Here is a 22,865-nt window from a genome sequence, read left to right as displayed (position 1 = left end):
ATCAATAAGTAATCATAAACTTGACTAAAAAAATACAGGTTGGACAGCAAATGAAAGATACATTAGTTCTTAATGCAACCGCTGTGTTAGATTTTTAAAATTAACGTTACTACGCATACAGCGTGCGCTAAAGCGAGACCGCACCAAAATTCATGGCGGAATTATTATTTGACATTTGTCAACATAAATACGAATTAACAGCATAAAGACTGCTTACTATTTACTGAGCTTCCATCAGAATCTTGGGCAAGGTGTCCTTTCTCCAGAACAATCGTCTTTTGGTTGAAAGATGTCTTCTTCTCCTGTAGAAATAGCAGCTAACGCTAGCCATCCACCGGAGAGGTGTCCAACTCGCGTTAGCGCAAGACAAAGAAATTCCAGAAAATCGCAATAAACTGATATAAACTGCTATAAGTTGGTTTAAATTAACTACCTTATGAGGTTTTTAAGACAAAATAAAAATAAAAATCAGAGCCGGAGATATAGAACTGCTAAAACGAAAGCTTTTCAGGATGCCATTGTGATGTCCCTCTTGCGCCAGGCGCCCCGTTGAAAAGAACGGTACTTCCGTTCCATGAGCTTTTGTAGTGCCCCAGATGGTGCAATCCACTCCATTCAAATTCTCACCGCTTACTGACATCTAGAGGAAGGCCTATGCAGTGCATGTAGCCCCATAGCTTACATGGGGACTTATAAACTGACCCTAGAACAGGGACCTCGATTTCAGAAATCTCACTTCCTGACAGGAAATGTGCTGCAGAATGCGTTCTGTTTCACTCAGAGAAATAATTCAAACGGTTTTAGAAACTAGAAAGTGTTTTCTATCCAATAGTAATAATAATATGCATATTGTACGAGCAAGAATTGAGTAAGAGGCAGTTTAATTTGGGAACTAATTTTTACAAAGTCGAAATGGCGCCCCCCTATTGACAAAAGGTTAATTACAATTAGCTTTTTGCTTTAGCTCCATCAGTACCTGATAGAGCAGATTTAGTCTCACGTGCTGAAGTAAGCCGTCTGGCACGAGAGATGGAGACCCAGAAGTTCTGACTGAATGCACATTTGAGCGCCCCAAGATGGTCCATTTACTTTGCTGTTATAATTTATTTACCAAATTGTTATGAGCATTTAATACATAAAAAAATATATACAGTACCAGTCAAAAGTTAGGACACCTACTCATTCCAGGGTTTTTATTTTCTTTTTACTCTTTTCTACATTGTCAAGAGTGTGCAAAGCTGTCATCAAGGCAAAGGGTGGCTACTTAAGAATCGAAAATATAAAAATAACACATTTTTGGTTACTACATGATTCCATATGTGTTATTTGATAGTTTTCATGTCAACTCTTGAATGAGTTGGTGTGTCCAAACTCTTGACTGGTACTGTATCACAAGTGGGGTGCCATCCCTAACGCCATAATGGGCGGGCCGCAACTGCAATGTACATGCAAAAACAGATTTTAAAACAAACATTTAAAAAATGTACCTGCAATAGAATACGCTTGGGAATAATATAATGATGGTGATGGTTTTGGTTCAACACTGGTTATTAACACCCACACTGGGGTGCTTTTATGCCACTGAGTTACTTTAACTCCTGAATCAACACTAGAAATGTTACACTAGAAATGTTACACTGGAAAATTAACACTAGGTAACACTGGCTAATTTGGTGTGTGTGTGTGTGCATTCATGTGCCCGTGTGTGTATATGTTCTGTCTGTTGGCTGTGGGTTTGTGATTAGCGCTTTAGAGTTAGAGGTTCAGTTTGATGTTGTCTGCTTTCTCTTACCTCCGCTTTGACATCGCGCCGTGTGCGCGATCCAGGTAATCGAATAAGCTGCCACTTGAGATTGGGAGAATCATTTTAGCCGGAGAGAGAGTTCATCCGTGCGGGTAAATATTCATGATCACACAGCAGAATAGCTGAGCGAAGAGAGCGTGAGAAAGAGGAAGGTTTTTCAACCAGTCAGCGACGTTGTTATACTGCATCATTGTATCACTGTATGAGCTTCACACTCCACTAACAACCTTTTTTTTGACCCTGTTAATTGGTGTCATAGCACTAACCTGAGACCAAATCTGCTTTCATCGAATGCCTCTAGATGCAGTACTGAGGTTCGAAGTTTCAAGTGCTTACCTATTTATATTAGAGGCATTAAGTGCAGCATAAACGTCCTCTACTCTTAACTATTCAGAACATCTTTACTTGTATATGTACACGTGCATATGTGTTTCCTTATCTGCGTATCTGTGTATGAATAAAACTGTCCACTGTCCATACTGTCCAACCAAACTCCTTTCACAAGAAATGTGAAATCTTACAATAGCCTTGCTCCTGTTGAAATGATATTCCCTTCCTGTAGCTAGCACACGCAAGTGACTGTAGCTAGCCCAGGCATTCTACATTATAATTATTTTAGTAGACACTCATACTCAGAGCGACTTACAGGAGCAATTAGGGTTAAGTGCTTTTCTCAAGGGCACATCAACAGATTTTTCACCTAGTCGACTCAGGGATTTGAACCCAACGCTCTTAACGACTAGGCTACCTGCCGTCTCTCTCACCCACACAAACTCTAGCGCTGTTGAAGGTACCTCCTACGCCTCCGAGTGAACAGAGACTGTAAAGACGGCCAGCCTATCCTTCATGTGACTCACACAGCAACAATGGCTGATGAGAGCTGCACATAATGGAAACGATTGTCAATGTGAACCCCAATGGCTGTTAAGGTCCCTCCTCCTGATTACAGCAGGTAGGAACTAGGGAGTGGGCACTGTACTGTAAATGGATGGGAGAGCAACATTTCAGCATTATGATCATGCTATAGATAACATCTAAAATTCTGTTATACAACTGTACTGTTGGGGCTAATAAATAAATAATGCCTTATGAATATGATTTTCCCCACTCAAATCTCAATTGGAAACCCAGGCTATTGTCGACATGAACCCTACGCATTGACGGGAGAACAAAACAAAACCGATGAAATGGCAAATTCTCTTATGTAACAGTAGTCTAAAATAAAAAAAATAATACTAATGCTATTCCTCCCACTCTCAATTTGAGACCCAGAATCTTCAAAAAATACATTTCTGTCAAATGTATTTGAGTTAGGCTATCTTTATGTACTTTGTAAGTACAAATACATTAGTTACTGAGTGTCTACTATTATTTGTTACAAAAACCATACTGTTTAAAAGTAGTGCACTATATAGGGAATAGGGTGCCATTTGGGACACATATGATCCATATGAGATGTGATTATGTGAATAATATTAATTGTTTGCCACATCCATCCATAGTGTCCGTAACCGTTCAGCAGCACCCAAGCAGCCTTTTGAGAGGAGCTGAGAGACTGAACTCTGAGGTGTGATTATCATCACATTCGTGATGACGTGTGATTATCACCTCCTGTGGCAACCTCTTCAGCAAGGCAAACGATCATCCAAGTACCTAAAATGGTAAATGTTAGTTAACATGTGAAAGAGATCTGCAAGGCCAACTCATCTCATTGCTATGCGTGAGCACAATACAGGCAAAAGCACATTTACATTCTCTGTCTCTGACTGCGTTTGCTGAAGCCCGACAATTTCTGCCAATTACGTCTGATTGTGCTTTCATTAAATAAACTCCAGGTGGTGTTTGAGTCATCTACTGGCACAAACTCATTCAGAACGCCTCTTCAGTGCCTCACGCCCCCGCGAGGCCACCTTTCTAGGGAGAAAATATGCCATTCCCTCCATCACCATCAGAAAGGCTAAATGATTTGTGTTTGATCTGGATGGATGCGTTTGATAGAGTAGCTTGATCGTTGCTTGTAGTGGCTAAGCGAACGCACACACACACACTAAGGACTGTCACACGCCTCTGAGAGAGCCATTTAGTCAGGTCAAGTTGTTGTCCAACCTTGTTCCTGGACAGCTACCCTCCTGTAGGTTTTCGCTCCAACCCTACTTGTAACTAACCTGATGCAGCTGATCAACCAGCTTGAGGGTAGAAGCTGTCTGGAAGCCTGTTGGTCCGAAAGCTGATGCTCCAGTAACGTTTGCTGGACGGTAGCAGAGTGAAAGGTCTGTGGCTTGGGTGGCCGGAGTCTTTGGCAATTTTCCGGGCCTTCCTCTGACACAGCCTGGTATAGAGGTCTTGGATGGAAGGGATCTCGACCCCAGTGATGTACTGGGCTGTCTGCACCACCCTTTATAGCGCTTTGGGCGGTGCAATTGTCATTCCAAAGTTACCTTGGAGCTATTGAAAACAGAGATAATGGTGGTCAGCTTGTAACATGTTGGGATTAAAGACTGGGACAAAGAGAGATTGAAAATGTCTGCGAAGACACCTGCCAGCTGGTCTGCACATGCTTTGAAAACATGCCCTGATGTTCCGTCTGGCCCGGTGGTCTTGGGATTGTTAACCTGTTTTAACCTGTTGGGGATGGGGGCGCTGTTTAGACTACTTATGCTAATGTGGCTAATTTTTTAAACGGCTTCCCACAAAATCCTTGATCGTACAATATGCATATTATTATTATTATTGGATAGAAAACAGTCTATAGTTTCTATAGGAGTTGAAATTTTGTCTCTAAGTGGAACAGAGCCCATTCTACAGCAATTTCCCTGACATGGAGTCAGATTTGAGAAATGTTGGCCACTCTTCTGAAGTCATTTAAAAGGGCACTGTCGTTGCTATGACTATACGGACACTTCTTACGTCTTCCCCTGGATGCCTTTACGTGATGACGATTCCAACGGGGTCGATTGCACGTTCACAGGCCCTACAAATGAAAAAACCCTGAAGCTAGTCATTCTTTGGGAGCTGCGTCATGAGCAAAGTGGACACCGGCGCGCACCTGTTCCAAGCGTTAGTTTAGCCTGTTATATTTCTCCGGTCATCTTTTCACTCGTTATAGGAGTTAAAAACATCATAAGGTAGTTAATTTAAAGCGTTTTATAGCAATTTATATCCGTTTAGTGCGATTTTGGGACATTTATTTTTGCAACGATGTGAAAAGTTGGGCACGCTTTTCAGTTCATCCCGAACGCAGTTGACTTTTCCACATGGCAAGAGGACAGCTTTCCACCAAAAGACGATTTCTCCCAAGAAAGGATCCTTTGCCCAAGATACTGATGGAAGAACAGCTCAAGGTAGGACATTTTTATTATGATAAATCGTGTTTCTGTCGAAACATTTTAGTGGCTTAGGACGCCATGTTTTTTGACGTAGCTTCGCTTGGCGCAAACTGTATTGAAAAGTAAGGATAAATTAAAAAATGTAATAACGCAATTGTATTAAGAATTAAATTGTCTATCAATCCCTGTCCACCCTATATTTTTTAGTCACGTTTATGAGTATTTATGTATAAGAGTAGATCACTGTCTAAGTGGCGCAAGGACATTTTCTGACCAGCTGAGCTACATTTCACATTGTCTAACCATGATTTTGGTGGCTAAATATAAACATTTTCGATCAAACTCTATATGGATTGTGTAATATGATGTTACAGGAGTGTCATCTGAAGAATTCTGAGAAGGTTAGTGAAAAAATTAATATATTTTTGGCGATGTTGACGTTATCGCCCACTTTGGCTAGAATCAATGCTGGGCTGCTATGTGCTATGTGCTATGCTAATATAACGATTTATTGTGTTTTCGCTGTAAGACACTTAGAAAATCTGAAATATTGTCTGTATTCACAGGATCTGTGTCTTTCGATTCGTGTATGCTGTGTATTTTTACGAAATGTTTGATGATTAGTAGTTAGGTAAACACGTTGCTCATTGTAATTATTCTAGTCCATTTGTGATGGTGGGTGCAATTGTAAACTATGCCATATACCTGAAATATGCACTTTTTTCTAACAAAACCTATCCCATACCATAAATATGTTATCAGACTGTCATCTAATGAGTTTTTTTGTTGGTTAGGGGCTATAAATATCTTAGTTTAGCCGAATTGGTGATGGCTACTGGTGTTGGTGGACAAATAAAAGATGGTGGATTATGCTAATGTGTTTTTAGGTAATAGATGTACATCTTTACATATTGTGTCTTCCCTGTAAAACATTTTAAAAATCGGAAATGTTGACTGGATTCATAAGATCTGTGTCTTTCATTAGCTGTATTGGACTTTAATGTGTGAAAGTTAAATATTTTAAAAAAATAATTTTTTTGAATTTCGCGGCATTGGTTTTTCAGTGGGGGGGGGGGGGGGGGGGTGCCGCTAGCGCCACGCTGATCCTAGACAGGTTAAACATTTTGTTCACATCGGCCACGGAGAGTGAGATTACACAGTCATCTGGAAAAGCAGGGGCTTTCACACAAGGCACAGTGTTATATTCCTTGAAGCGAGCAGAAAAGTCATTTAGCTCATTTGGGAGTTCTGCGTCGCGGTAGCTCTAGCCTTTAACCCAGCGCTGATGTTGCCTGTAATCCTTGGTTTTTGTTTGGGATACGTTCTTATAGTCACTTTGGGGAGGTCGTCTATGCACTAATTGATAAAGCCTGTCACTGTTGTGGTAAACTCCTCAATGTTATCGGATGAACCCTGAAACATATCCTAGTCTGTACTAGGATATTTTGGGGGATTCAGGTAGCCTCGCGTCTGCTTCGTCCGTACACTTCCGTATTGAGCGCATCACTGGTACTTCCTGTTTGAGCTTTTGTTTGTAAACAGGCAGCAGGAGAATGGATTCATGGTCAGATTTGCTGAAGGGAGGACGAGGGAGGGTCTTGTATGCATTTCTGTGGGTAGAATAAAAGTAGTCTAGAGTTTTAGAGGCCCTAGTGGCACAGGAGACGTGTTGGTAGAAGTGAGGTTGGACGGTTTTAAGTCTCCTCGTGTTAAAGTCTTCACCCACCAGAAATGCTGCCTCTGGGTGAGCGGTTTCTTGTTTGTTCATGGCCCCATACAGTTAAAAGGGTCTGCAGCTTACCATTAATTATTCTATATCAGGTGAGCAAAAGCTTGAAATTTACTTCCCACTTGAAGCAGCACACCAGTTGTTATTTAGGAGAAAGGACACACCGCCTCCTTTTGTTTTCCCTAAAGCCGCCGTCCAATCCTTCCGCTGCATGGAGAGCCCACCAAGTACTACGCCCATAGCGTCATCACCAGCCAATAAGACATACCGTGCATTTGGAAAGTGCACAGTCCCTTGAATTTTTCCACATTTTGTTACATTACAGCCTTATTATAAAATGTATTATTATTATTTGTTTTCAGAGTGGCCATCGGGTTCTTGGTCACCTCCCTGACCAAGGCCCTTCTCCCCCAATTGCTCAGTTTGGCTGGGGGGCCAGCTCGAGGAAGAGTCTTGGTGGTTCCAAACTGCTTCTATTTAAGAATGATGGAGGCCACTGTGTTCTTGGGGACCTCCACTGCTGCAGAAATGTTTTGGTATCCTTACCCAGATCTGTGCCTCAATACAATCCTGTCTCGGAGCTCTACGGACAATTCCTTCAACCTCATGGCTTGGTTTTTGCTCTGACATGCACTGTCAACTGTGGGACCTTATATAGACAGGTATAAGCCTTTCCAAATCATGTCCAATCAACTGAATCTACCACAGGTGGACTCCAATCAAGTTGTAGAAACATCTCAAGGATGATCAATGGAAACAGGATACACCTCAGCTCAATTTCGAGTCTCATAGCAAAGGGTCTGAATACTTATGTAAATACGTTTTTTCAGTTTGTTATTTTTAATACATTTCTAAAAACCTGTTTTTGCTTTGTCATTATGGGGTATTGTGTGTAGATTGAGGAAAAATGTCAATTTAATACATTTTAGAATGAGGTTTTAACTTAACAAAATGTGGAAAAAGGGAAAGGGTCTGAATACTTTCCGAATGCACTGTAGAATAAGAGTCTGGTAGCAGCAGTTGTGATGTGTGTGTAGCATGAATGTATATGTGAGTGTGTGTGTATGGGTGTGTGCATATGTGAGTGGATGTGTGCTAAGGTGCGGAGAATCAAAGCAGGTGGTCAGTCCAGTTCAAGTGTTCAGGTACCTGTAGATTGGACGAAGGGGCAATCTGTTATTGGCACATCCATTTTTGCACTATTAAATTAATGACATACAGCCTTTGTTGTTTTATTTAAATCCTGGATTTCCCCTTTAACAGAAAAGCATCCATCATAAAGAATGAAAATCATCAAAGATCCTTCAAATACACTTATTTACTGCTCAACAGACATTAGACAAACAACCGATCCGCAGGCCATTAAATCTGGTGAGACCTTGTTGTTCTCTATGCAGCTACAGAAAATCAGGCATGAGATGTTGAATTTTTGCTCCTGTCATATTGAACACTGTGGTAAAAAGGCATCAGTTGTCAGCAGAAGAGCCATTCTGCTGCTTGTGAGCAGTGATGTATTGACTGCTGTGACAAGATGGTCAATGGAATAGAGATTTAGTACGCTTTAATGTCCCGACTCTGATTGCTCTGCGCTAGTGTGTTAATGTGTGCAATAGTCATCTGTGCATGTGTGTGTTTGTGTGTATAAACGTTTGTGTGTGTGTATGTGTATCAATCTGTATGTGTCCGTGTGTGTGTGTGTGTGTGTGTGTGTGTGTGTGTGTGTGTGTGTGTGTGTGCGTGCGTGCGTGCGTGCGTGCGTGCGTGCGTGCGTGCGTGCGTGCGTGTGTGTGTGAATATGTGCAAGTATATTTCAGGCATGTGTGTTTGTTCCAGACAAATCGTAAATCAATCTGAACAGGTTAGCTCTTTGCTACAAGCAAGCGGCCCTGACCTAAATAAAATAACAAGTTGTGTTTACCTACTAACAGCCTACCATTTCCATGGCCCCCAAAAAATCTAAAGGACCAAAAGAACATACAGAAAGCGATGATATTGAAAATATAGCGGCGTTTTCTTTGTCTGCAGCTCTGCAGGGTTTAGAGCATGTTTAGAGGGGTTGCACACCACACCACCACCGCACAGTGTCCTCATTCATGACATGACCCTCCACTAGCGGCTCTACTCTGCTCCGCTTTGCCGCCAGGCAGCACAGGAAAACTAGGTTAGCCATCTTCAAAGGATGAGCAGGGAAGAATCTAAAGCACAGTGAATTTGTGGGGAGGCTATGGGAAGATTCAGAGGGGATGTGCTTTATCTCAGCGTGAGACAAACCCTCCAACAGATGAAGGTTCGGAGAGAGAGAGAGAGCGAGACAGAGACAGAGAGAGATGGAACATGGATCGGGATTTACGATCAATCTTTAACTTCACATTGTAACCCAGTCTGCATTCACAATCTGCCATAAAACTTCAGTTGAAGGAAAAAAACGTCAGTTTGTGTTTAAATATTAAAAGTAGGCACCATTTGTTAAATTGCACCTAAGGATACGCCATTGGGTTTGCAACCTTTCAAATTTTATACAACATTAATGACAAAGCAAAGAGTAAGAGTAACTTCTTTCGCTCAGACCGAAATTAAGTTGTTTCAACAATTCATTGGCTTCCGAGGGCAACGTGCATTAAATCGAAATGGGAGAGAAAGAGATTCTTCACTTGTGTGGTTGCTAATGTATTAAATTATGAGGAAATGTAAATGTATCTTAACTCTGGCACTGAATGCTTCCTGTGATCAGACTTTAATTAAGCTCCTGGAAGAAGAATATATTAGCGCTGCTATCTGCTCTCTTAGTCTCAGCATTCCCATAGTCTGTTGTAAAAGTGAAGCAGTGCTGCGGGGAGAGTTATTTTCTGACACGGGCACCCTGGTGTCCACCATTATCCTCTAGCAATCTCAACATGTCACTCTTAATAGGGTGGAGATTGAAGCGCTAGCTCTCCAGGGGAAGGCTATAAGACAGATAGGCCTGTGATTTACCAGGGGTGTATTCATTACGCCGATTCTGTTGCAAAACATTTAGTCTGTTGCAAAATGTTTTGCAACAGAAACTGTTTACTCAAAATGGAAAATGTTTTGTTACAAAAACATGAATTTCTATTGGACAAATTAAGGTAGGTCCCCTCACAGTTCCGTTTGCTTCCGTTTGGTTCTTAAAATGTAAACCTTTACCATTGCAAGACGTAATGAATATACCCCTGCTTTGGCTTTCTGCTATCTCCCTCTTGAACATGTTATTTTATATTCATTCACCTGATGAACTGCTTTGCTTTATCTTGGCCAGGTCGCAGTTGTAAATGAGAACTTGTTCTCAACTGGCCTACCTGGTTAAATAAAGGTGAAATAACAATAATAAAAATGTTAAAAAGGCTGTTTCAGCCAAAATTAAAGAATAGGAAGAGCCTGTTTATGAATGGAAAACAGGCCCTCTAGTCAAGGTAAAAAACCAGACAGCTACAGTAGCAAAATCTGTACAGCTGCAGGTATAGCCTAAACAACAGTAGCAAGTGCTGCACTGTTCTGGGCCTTGCATTGTTTTTTGTTTGTTCTTTTTACTAGGTGAGGCTTTGCTCATGAGGACAATACTTCACCCAGCAGGCAAAACTGTCTGCAACATCATGATGACGTCATTGCAACCAGTCAGTTTTGCCCACTGGGAAAGATCTATCAGTAATTTTTCAACAGTGATGTACACACACATAGATGTGTCAGAAATAGCAGCCGATGGGCCCTGTCCAAAAGCAGTGCAGGGAATAGGGTGCCATTTCGGACGCAACCATACTTCACAGTGATGCGTACAAACACACCCTCCCTCTACTAACGCCTGCTCTTACCTGGCAGGCGTTGTAGAGCAGCTGGTGCTCAAACTTCTTGATACCCAGAATGTTCTGGAACATCTCGTAGAGCTGGTCCTTGCTGAGGATGAGCTCAGAGGCTGCACTAGCCGTCATGCGTTGCTGAGCCTTGCGTGGGTCCTCGTCCCCGCGGTAGATGGTGTCGAACTTGGCCATCCAGGAGCTGAGCACCGTCTCCTTACTCAGGCCATCGATCTCGGGCAGGCTGCGGACACGCTTCTCGATGTGCCTCTTGAACACCTCCCTGCAGTCATTGGCTGAGAAGCCCCCGCTCTGGACCATCTTGGCAACGCGGTCACTTTTCAGGAACACCTGTGGTCACAGAGAGAGATGTTGGAAAGAATAGATAACCGCACACTGTTGGAAACATGAATACCACTTCAAAAGGAGGCTCAGATGCAAAAATAGAGGATATTTTTTAGGACGTGCTCAGTGCAATAACGTGCATAAATAAGGCAACTATTTTGGTTGACTTAACCATCATCAGTGTCATAAAAGGGCGAGCACACACATTTGGCTCATATAAATGTAGATTACATGACATAATCAAACATAGGTACAATAATTGCAAATAGAGAATCTGAAAATCTACTACAACAGAGAAAGAGGGAGAGCAATGTGACGTCAATGACTGGCACGTAACAAGTACAGATTGATAGGGTCAGACTGCTGCTGCAGCTACAGATAATAGTACATTTAATTACATTCATTCATAACATTCATTACAAAGAATCTCAAAGCGCTAACGGTGGCATGTCTTCACCTGGAGCAGGAGTGCAAACAGCAGAGCATGTAGTTGTTGAAACATATGAACGATAATATATAATAAAATAACTGAAACATTTACGCTGCAACTGTAAGAGTCTAACCACTAAAATGGATCTTACAGTATTACCGACGATAAACAACTAATAGCTTTTTGTGTGTTTTATTTAACATGTTCATTGTATCGAGTAGACTCTATTATGACCATATAGGTTGAAGAGGAATTGACTATATATAATTACTCAGACGATGATGAGTCACCCTTTTAGTCTTAGTCTACACTATATATCTAATACATGAATATTTTATACTCATTATCACCGGATGTCTTGTACAATAGACACACGTGAGTTGTTATGACTGTTGGGGGTGATGTGAGATGTCTGTTCACCATATCATTTAAGACCACACACCCAACCAAATAATACCATACATCACACCCATCCGTTTCTTCATCACTGTGGATCCAATGTACAGAAGTACAAAAGTTAGGGTCATCCCGTGTGTGTCTGTATGTGTTCGTCTGGATGCTAGCTAGCTGGGCGGATTGAAGACATGATTGCAACCACTCTGACTCAGGCTGCAATGGAATATGAACCAATGGAAGGTAGCCATCCATGCAGGATGACAAAAAAAAGAGAAAAAAAGTGACTGACTGCAGTACCACACCACAATAATGGTGGAGTACTGAACGATGCAGTGTTAGATTTCTTCTCTGAGCTCTACAGTGATATACTGGAGTAATATAACTACAGACATAATAGCAGAGAGAGCAGCATACAGTATATAACATTTAAAATATTGGGGAGTAATGTTGATGGCCATTGGATGGAAACGCACTTGCTATTATCAAGACTCTCCTTCCAGGCCTCCCTAGCCCCTACTCCTGAATTATTCAGACTGAACGGGGAGAATGCTATTCTTTCTCATTATTCCCAAACTATGTGTGTGTGTGTGTGTGTGTTTTAGAGGTAATGCGTTTCTGAGAACTACCTGCCAGACTGACTTTCTCTCCTGGTCCAAACCAAACTTACTTTATAGAGCAGCTGACCTACTAATATACTGCTTGATGTTGGTCCTACAGTCAGTCTGATGTCTAGCAGATATACTTTGCCTGCTCTCTCCTTAAAAGTACAGGGAGAGTGATGGGGCTCTGTATTAATATCTGGTTCCTATCCAGGAAGACTGCAGACATTTCACAGAGAGCTACTCCACCTGTGGAGCATCGCTGACAGAAACCACTGCTGGGGAAGCAAATCATCCCAATTCAATAGCTATGGTATTCTGTGGTCATTATCTGGCAGGGATGGAAGATGGACAGGCAGGCTTTGTACATCATTAGAAAACATAGACAGAAATGGTGGATTGATTTCTGAGTTTGTTTCTGATACGACTCCACTGTTTTTATGATCCTTTATGTCCCTTTGTGCTCCCGAGTGATGCAGCGGTGTAAGGCACTGCATCTCAGCGCTAGAGGAGTCACTACAGTCCCTGGTTCGATTCCAGGCTGTATCACAACCGGCTGTGATTTGGAGTCCCATAGGGCGGCGCACAATTGGCCCATCGTCGTCCGGGCTAGTGTTTGGCCGGGGTAGGCCGTCATTGTCAATAAGAATTTGTTCTTTACTGACTTGCCTAGTTAAAAAAAGGTTAGATAAAAAACATACAGCCCTTACAATTGAAATTGAATGAATGCATGGCCATTATGACCAGCATTCACATAGAGAGACACCTAATACCCCATCCATCATCCATCATCATTCTTTGATATTGGTAGTGGTGATTGTTCTCTGTGTGTAGCTTTGACTGTCTCTTGTATGACTTTCAGATTCAATGATTACCTCTCTAACTATAGTGAAGCCTATAGAACACTGGCTGTATTTTGGGCACAACAGAGATCAAAATGAAATACAATGTTATTTGTAACTTGCGCCGAATACAACAGTAGACCTTACCGTGAAATGGAGCCGGAAGAAATGGCAGAATTTTTCCGCGCGCCCAACCAATTGTACTATTTATGTGGGGTTTTCTTGCGTTATTTGTAACTTATTTTGTACATAATGTTTCTGCAACCGTATCTTACGGCAAAATAGAGCTTCTGAATATCAGGACAGCGATCACTCACCTCGGATTAGACAAAGATTTTATCTTCGACAAGCAAGACGCACAGGACATTCTCCAAACACCCGACAGGGCCAACATCTCCGTTATTTGCAAGAGGAAGCGACGCAGGTACAGAGGACAAAGAGCTGGTTGCCTGGTCAGGACCCGGAAAAGGCGAGCTGGAAAGCTGCCGTTACCGTCAATACTACTCGCCAACGTGCAATCATTGGAAAATAAACTAGACGAGGTACGATCACGAATATCCTACCAACGGGACATCAAAAATTGTAATATCCTATGTTTCACGGAATCGTGGCTGAATAACGACATGGATGTTCAGCTAGTGGGATATACGCTGCACCGGTAAGATAGAACAGCACACTCCGGTAAGACGAGGGGGGGCAGTCTGTGCATATTTGTAAACAACAGCTGGTGCACGAAATCTAAGTAAGTCTCTAGATTTTGCTCACCTGAAGTAGAGTACATTGTGATGAATTATAGGCCAGACTACTTGCCTAGAGAGTTTTGAGCTAAACTTTTCGTGGCTGTTTATTTACCACCACAGACAGATGCTGGCACTAAGACCGCACTGAGTCAGCTGTAAAAGGAAATAAGCAAACAGGAAACCACTCACCCAGAGGCGGCGCTCCCAGTGGCCGTGGACTTTAATGCATGGAAACTTAAATCAGTTCTACCAAATTTCCATCAACATGTTAAATGTGCAACCAGAGAAAAAAAAATCTAGATCACCTGTTCTCCACACACAGAGACGCGTACAAAGCTCACCCTCGCCCTCCATTTGGTAATCCGACCACAACTCTATCCTCCTGATTTCCTGCTTACTAGCAAAAATTAAAGCAGGAAGCACCAGTGACTCGGTCTATAAAAAAGTGGTCAGATGAAGCAGATGCTAAACAACAGGACTGTTTTGTTATCACAGACTGGAACATGTTCCGGGATTCTTCCGATGGCATTGAGGAGTACACCACATCAGTCACTGGCTTTATCAATAAGTGCATCGAGGACGTCGTCCCCACAGTGACTGTATGTACATACCCCAACCAGATGCCATGGATTACAGGCAACATTCGCACTGAGCTAAAGAGTAGAGCTGCCGCTTTCAAGGTGCGGGACTCTAACCTGGAAGCTTACAAGAAATCCTGCTATGCCCTGCGACAAACCATCAAACAGGCAAAGTGTCAATACAGGGCTAAGATTGAATAATACTACACCGGCTCTGACGCTCGTCTTATGTGGCAGGGCTTGCAAACTATTACAGACTACAAAGAGAAGCACAGCCGCGAGCTGCCCAGTGACACGAGCCTACCAGACGAGCTAAATCACTTCTATGCTCGCTTCGAGGCAAGCAACACTGAGGCATGCATGAGAGCATCAGCTGTTCCGGACGACTGTGTGATCACGCTCTCCATTGCCGACGTGAGTAAGACCTTTAAACAGGTCAACATACACAAGGCTGCGGGGCCAGACGGATTACCAGGACGTGTGCTCCGGGCATGTGCTGACCAACTGGCAGGTGTCTTCACTGACATTTTCAACATGTCCCTGATTGAGTCTGTAATACCAACATGTTTCAAGCAGACCACTATAGTCCCTGTGCACAAGAACACAAAGGCAACCTGCCTAAATGACCACAGACCCGTAGCACTCGCGTCCGTAGCCATGAAGTGCTTTGAAAGGTTGGTAATGTCTCACATCTGAATATTTTCCTTGGTGTCCCGACTTCCTAGTTAATTACATTTACCTGATTAGTTAATCACGTAACAATAATTACAGAAAATTGATTTGATAAACTAAGAGTCTTCAGTTTAATGATGCCAAAGACATGACAGTGTGATCAATAGAAGGAGCTGGTACTCCTCCATGCAGCCAGGGCAGACTGCGTGTGTGCGTGCGTGTGTGCGTGTGTGTGTGTGTGCGTGCATGTGTGTGTGCGTGCATGTGTGTGGCGGCAGCAGCCAGAGACGGGACAGACAGTTCTCAGGGTCATCCTCCATCCCCTTAACAACAGAGTGATGGGGAGTGAGCAAGACAAGGCCATTGCCATAGCACCGGACACACACACACATCAGAGAAACTGTCTATCAGGCCCCTGCATCCATTACACTGTGACAGTTAAATTGTGGCCACATTGTCCAATGTGATTAAACACTAGTGACACACTACAATAAGAGGACAGTAGTTTTAACCCTGTTATGTTATGTATTTACAGCACTGAATTAAATAATCAAGTTGACGTGAGTGGGTAGAGAGAGAGCGAGACTGGGGGTTGAGAGAGAGACAGAACAAGAGAGAGAGGGAGATACCTTTCTTGCACAAGCCTGTAACAGTAAATCTATTTGTTCTGTTTGACATTGGCACATTGAGTTCTTCTAGGCCCAGGAAACAGATAGACACCTGTATTTGGGCATGTCTCAGCAGAGAGGAAGAGGCAAAGTGAGATGGATGACTCTGTACGTGCGAGAATACAGAGTGAAGAAGACCAAGTGTTTATTTTTTTTGTATGGAGGTCAATGAGAGCATTGAATTTTGTCAACATAAAATGTAATTGCTAATTTGCTAAGTGAGGTTAAGTTTTATAATGTTTCTGTTGTTACAATTGTATTGATATAAGTGGATATACATGGCCTCTTATAAAAGACAGAACACAGTGTTAATTTAATGATGGTATTTCTGGACATAACAATGGGTGTCCCACAGGGACCAATTCTAGGTCTGCTACTTTTCAATATTTACACAGCTACTTTTCAATATTTACACAGCTGACCAGGCTCTGTCAGAACACTCTGCCTTTATTGCCCTGCAAAAAAAAATAGAACTGAGATTGGTACATAATGCAGGTAAAAACCTAGTACACTGCCCTCCTGAATTACTGGCATCCTAAGTAAATATGAACAAAAAAGTATGTGAAAAAATTTCCTTGTTGTTTATCAGTTTGAACTTACACTCAAAATATCATATGAATCTAACCTTTAACTGGGTTAAAATTGTAAAAATAAATAAAACAATTGTCATCAATAAATAATCATTTTATTCAAAAACATACATTATTGGCACCCCTAGAAATTCTTATGAGCAAAATGTAATTGATGTATATTTCGGTTAATATTGTACTTTCTAAAGTTCATCTGAGTCTTTGGGAACTCTTAAGGGGTAATCCACAACTTCCTGTTTCACTGGGGTATAAATATGAGGTGACTCACAGACTAAACTCCCTTTGTCATCTATCAACATGGAGTGTTTCTGTATGGAGGAATGGTCTCAAATCCCTTCCTATGTGTTCTCCCACCCAATCAGACATTATAGGAGACCACTCAGAGCTGTTATCTTGACAAAGGGAGGGTGCACAAAGTACTAAATTCATGGGTGCCAATGATTTCTTGATGACAATTTTTTTTTTTCTTTGAACTATTTTAACTCAATTAAAGGTTAGATTCATATGATATATTGGGTGTAATATCAAGCTGATAAACAACAATGAAATGCTTTTCACAGCCTTTTTTGTTCATATTTACTTAGGGTGACAATTTCTTTTGTCTATAAAGCCCTCTTGCATAAACTTCTGCCATACCTTACCTCATTGTTAACCTTCAGACATATAAGTTACCAGACCCGGACACGTGGATGGCTAACACTGGAGATCCCTTCAATCTTCACCAAGCTACGTAAATCTTGTTATAGTTTTATTGCGGCTGTCATGTGGAATGATATCCAAAGCGGACGATAGAAAATGAAATCCCATATAAGGGTATTTTTATCTGCACAATAATTCTCCTATTTGTGAACTGGTTGAATTGTGACTGTAATGTAGGTGGGAGTACGATGGCAGCCTCTTTAGCACAAGGATAGCGTGTTAGCTAATCCATATAGTCAGTAAATAGATGTGATGTGCACACGACACGATGCATCATCTCATCCACCATTTTCCCCCCACAGAGCACAACAGTTCCCTGGAATTCAGGCCAAAGCAACAGAGCGCTGAGAAACTGAGCAGCCGCTTCCATCTACGAGTGATTCCTAGCCCTACAGTTAGAGAGAGAGAAAGTAATTCACTGAGCAGCACTGAGGAAGAGGTGCAGTATCTCTGCCACTCTGTTTTCGGCAGCACTGACAGACTGTATCTCAACAGCTCGGGTTTTGATTTATTAGGAAAAGCTCTGATAACAGTTCCGGGAGGCAGATGGAGCTGGGGGGTCTTTTTACGACTCTCATGTCTATGCTAATTGAGTTACAGCAGTAAATGACAGCTAATCAGCCTGGTCTATTGCATTGAATGCTAACACTATCTCAGCACCACAACACATAGGAAACACGGGATTAAAACACATGATAGCGGTCTCTGTAAAGAAAGACAAAAGGATGGTTCATTTAACAAGCGTATTGTAACAGTGGTGTGCCGAGAAACAGTCGGCGGATGGGATGACACATTTGTAGGTTAGAGAGAGAGAGAGGGAGAGAGGGAGAGAGAGAGGGAGAGAGAGAGAGAGAGAGAGAGAGAGAGAGAGAGAGAGAGAGTGAGAGAGAGAGAGAGAGAGAGAGAGAGAGAGAGAGAGAGAGAGAGAGAGAGAGAGAGAGAGAGAGAGAGAGAGAGAGAGAAAAAAAAAATCTGTACCTCATAGTAGCTCTGGACTGCGTTGATGAACGCTTCATCAGCCACTATCTGGGTGTCTCCGTTGAGGAAAGCTTTGAAGCGGTCGTTGGTCTGCCGGAGCTGCTGCTCTGTGATCTGGGGAGGCAGAGGGCATACAGAGGATACTTCAATAACACAGACATATCACACAGAGGACACCTCAATAAGAGTCCTAAAACACAGCCATGGGTAGGGATAAATCGACCTGTTACATATGTATGGGTTATGGCTATGGAAGACAGTTGACGTACGTTAATCAAGATAGTTCAGTGTTTTGAGAAGATACATTTTGGGGTTATTTGATAGCTCTTGATTTGATTGCTTCTGACGAGGGAGGGGTGCTTGCTTAGCATGAGGAAACAATATGTGTATAAACTGTACATTTCTAACAATTATATATGAAATCTGTTATGTTGCCCCTTCTGTCTTTGCTAGGATTTGTGAAATAATGTCACTCAATGAAGTACAACCTGTAGTAAACACCACATGCCAGAGAGACAGGCTGTACCAGGAGCACCTCTCATTTAAAGAGCGATTGCCCATAAAAGCAAATAATCCCTTTGAAAACGACCTCTGTGGCAATGATATTAGTCAGAAACATATATTCTAGTGTCAAAATGTACTACCACGTGTAAATAGGATCATTTGTGTCAAAGTCATTGTAACGCAGACGCTGGGAGTCAGGAAGCAAGTACAGGGGGTGAATTTAATAATACAAAAAACATGGAACAATACAAAACAAGAGTAGCGTCTGGACATGAGAAACATAACTAATACTGCCTGTGGAAAGAACCAAAGGGAGTGACAGATATAGGGCAGGTAATCATAGAAGTGATGGAGTCCAAGTGCGTCTCATGAGGCGCAGGTGCGCGTAACGATGGTGGCAGGTGTGCGTAATAATAAGTAAACTGATGACAATGAGCACCAGAGAGGGGGAGCGGGAGTAGACGTGACAGCCATGTCTAAAATGGAGTTTGGAACCTCAGTGAGTCACAACGAGTAAATGAAGGTTAGGTTTGGATTACAATTACGTCAATAATTATTATTAAAGCGTGCCCAAATTAAACTGCCTGCTACTCAGCCATACAAGCTAGAATATGCATATAATTAGTAGATTTGGATAGAGAACACTCTGAAGTTTCTAAAACTGTTTGAATGATGTCTGTGAGTGTAAGAGAACTCATATGGCAGGCAAAAACCTGAGAAAAAAATCCAACCAGGAAGTGGGAAATCTGAGATTTGTAGTTTTTAAACTCATGGCTTATTGAATACACAGTGTCTATGGGGTCATATTGGACTTCCTACGGCTTCCACTAGATGTCAACAGTCTTTACAACCTTGTTTGAGGCTTCTACTGTGAAGTGGGGGCGAATGAGAGCGGATTGAGTCAGAGGTCTGCCAGAGAGGCATGAGCTGACCACGCACGTTCACGTGATAGTTAGCTTGCATTCCATTGCAATTCTACAGACAAAGGAATTCTCCAGTTGGAACATTATTGAAGATTTATGTTAAAAACATCCTACAGATTGATTCTATACATCATTTGACATGTTTCTACGGACTGTAACGGAACTTTTTGACTTTTCGTCTGCACCTAGTGATCGCGCCTCATGAATTTTGATTACTGGGCTAAACGTGTGAACAAAAAGGAGGTATTTGGATATAAATGAAGGACATTATCGAACAAAACAAACATTTATTGTGCATTCTGATGAAGATCATCAAAGGTAAGTGAATATTTATAATGCTATTTCTGACTTCTGTTGACTACACAACATGGCGGATATCTGTTTGGGTTGTTTTGGTCTCTGAGCGCTGTACTCAGATTATTGCATGGTTTGCTTTTTCCGTAATGTTCTTTTGAAGTCTGACACAGCGGTTGCATTAAGGAGAAGTGGATCGAAAATTCCATGCATAACAGTTGTATCTTTTTTTAATATAGTTTTGGCTATATTTGGTTTTTCAAAACTTTCACTTTCACTTAGTTTGTGAATGCAGCTAGCTAGTTTAGCCTACCCAAACTCCTGGCTCAAACAAAGAAGGATGATATGTTAGCTAACTGGCTTTGGCTATCCAGCACCGGAACTCTTCCAAGTCAAGGTAAGCTTTTGGCTTAACATTATTTATTACCAAAGGGGCTTGCAGGTGTAACTGCTAAACTGCTTTCTGACTGTACTGCGCGATTGTAGCGGGTTAACTAATACGTTAGTTCTAGGAGTTCTTGACTATGACGTGAGAACAATGACCGTGTGTAGCGGTCATGATTTGAAGGTTTGGCTTGGAAAGGTTTTTTCGCCTGGTGACAGACAGCTGATGTGTTGTGCACTGAAGTCCACAAGCAAAGGGAAAGGTTAGGGGAGGAGAGCATGTAGATGGTCTGCCACTGCGAGGACGATCAGCTGTCCGTCCAGTCTCCCTGTAGCGCTGTCTTAGGCGTCTCACAGTACGAACATTGCAATTTATTGCCCTGGCCACATCTGCAGTCCTCATGCCGCCTCGCCTGAGGCACATTCACGCAGATGAGCAGGGACCCTGGGCATCTTTCTTTTGGTGTTTTTCAGAGTCAGTAGAAAGGCCTTTTTAGTGTCCTAAGTTTTCATAACTGTGACCTTAATTGCCTACCATCTGTAAGCTGTTAGTGTCTTAATAACGACCGTTCCACAGGTGCATGTTCATTAATTGTTTATGGTTCATTGAAGAAGCACGGGAAACAGTGTTTAAACCCTTTACAATGAAGATCTGTGAAGTTATTATCGTTGAATTATCTTTGAAAGACAGGGTCCTGAAAAAGGGACATTTCTTTTTTTTGCTGAGTTTATATGTAAAACATTTCCTACCGAGCGTTTCCGTAAGTCCACGCAAGTTTCTTCCACTGTCTTCTTACTGTAATTAGAGCAACGTTGATGTCGTGCCGTGATGCCAGCAGATTACAGATTACCTTTGCCGATTGCTCATCATCTTCATTCCTCGATGGCCCAAAACCCTTAACACAGTTACCATTTAAAAACACACTGTACATGGGCTAGTTACTACATTTGAAATGTTACCAAAACACTTAGTTTAGGGAGGGAATGTTATTTATAATAAGGGATACATGGAGAAATTTGTACCCCTCTGAAATGCAAATGTACGGCCCTCCCTTCAGCAAAATATATTTGACCTAAACACTCCCTGAATACTTGGAGATTTTTTTTTGGAGTGACCCTACCCTATACCAATATATTAATTAAAACAAAGTGGATAGCAGAGAACCTACCTACCATTTAACCTCACTTCTTGTACAGACCAGAGCCTTAAATATGCAGTTTTAATATGCAATTGTTCTTCATCCCGTAAGCATTGCATGGCAACGCAGGAATTTTAATAGAGCACAGGGCTGCGGGCCAGCAAACCACAGTTGACAAAAGTAGGGGTGCAAAGATCCCTTTTATAGTAAAATAATTGCATGAATAAATCATTGTGCTTTGCAGGTCCGATAAAAAATGGCCTTTTATAAAAATGTCATGCAAATCTACATAATTTTACATATTACCTGAATATTTTTTCATACTACACCATGTACTGAAATAACAGGCTACGAATGGACAAAGAGATAGGCCTATGTGTTCATTTTAAAATATTTCTCTAATGCCAAATCAGTGTGTCTTGTTTGCAACGAAACGATCCTTGTTTGCAAATAATTAAATCTGAGACTTTATTAGGAATCTGAGCATGGTACTTTCAAAAGTTAGGCCTTCCTTTCCACCCCAGACAGAGTAGGCCTACCTTTCCACCCCAGACAGAGTAGGCCTACCTTTCCACCCCAGACAGAGTAGGCCTTCCTTTCCACCCCAGACAGAGTAGGCCTACCTTTCCACCCCAGACAGAGTAGGCCTTCCTTTCCACCCCAGACAGAGTAGGCCTTCCTTTCCACCCCAGACAGAGTAGGCCTACCTTTCCACCCCAGACAGAGTAGGCCTTCCTTTCCACCCCAGACAGAGTAGGCCTACCTTTCCACCCCAGACAGAGTAGGCCTACCTTTCCAACCCAGACAGAGTAGGTCTACCTTTCCAACCCAGACAGAGTAGGCCTACCTTTCCACCCCAGACAGAGTAGGCCTACCTTTCCACCCCAGACAGAGTAGGCCTACCTTTCCACCCCAGACAGAGTAGGCCTACCTTTCCACCCCAGACAGAGTAGGCCTACCTTTCCACCCCAGACAGAGTAGGCCTACCTTTCCAACCCAGACAGAGTAGGTCTACCTTTCCAACCCAGACAGAGTAGACCTACCTTTCCACCCCAGACAGAGTAGGCCTTCCTTTCCACCCCAGACAGAGTAGGCCTTCCTTTCCACCCCAGACAGAGTAGGCCTACCTTTCCAACCCAGACAGAGTAGGTCTACCTTTCCACCCCAGACAGAGTAGGCCTACCTTTCCACCCCAGACAGAGTAGGCGTACCGACGCAGAAAAATGTTAACTTTAACTGCTGCCTACTCTTCTTCCATTACTCAACCCAATGAGAAGTGTTTTCCTAAAAGCTGTCTGGGTTTAAACATCTTCTATTGTACAGGAAGTGAATAGCTTAATCAATTGATAGTGACAGAATTAGATTACTTCCCAAGCAAAGTACATTTTTTTGTCTCCTCTAGAGCTTGTTTCTAGC

General features: G+C 42.2%; 1 protein-coding gene across 10 annotated transcripts in view; it reads right to left on the bottom strand.

Moving 5' to 3' along the window:
- LOC129843527 (calcium-dependent secretion activator 1-like) overlaps positions 1 to 22,865 on the bottom strand; it is a 161,261-nt gene that overhangs the window by 100,856 nt on the left and 37,540 nt on the right. For all 10 annotated transcript variants that reach the window (XM_055912306.1, XM_055912295.1, XM_055912298.1 and 7 more), the window contains exons 2-3: positions 18,206 to 18,319; positions 10,687 to 11,019 (exon numbers count right to left, since the gene is read on the bottom strand). In XM_055912306.1, coding sequence (XP_055768281.1) covers positions 10,687 to 11,019; positions 18,206 to 18,319 — 447 coding nt within the window. The remainder of the gene's footprint in view (positions 1 to 10,686; positions 11,020 to 18,205; positions 18,320 to 22,865) is intronic.

Source organism: Salvelinus fontinalis, chromosome 3 (assembly GCF_029448725.1).
Source record: "Salvelinus fontinalis isolate EN_2023a chromosome 3, ASM2944872v1, whole genome shotgun sequence".
Lineage (NCBI taxonomy): Eukaryota > Metazoa > Chordata > Actinopteri > Salmoniformes > Salmonidae > Salvelinus > Salvelinus fontinalis.
Note: the sequence above shows the minus strand (reverse complement) of the source record. Positions and strands in the feature narration are given on the sequence as shown.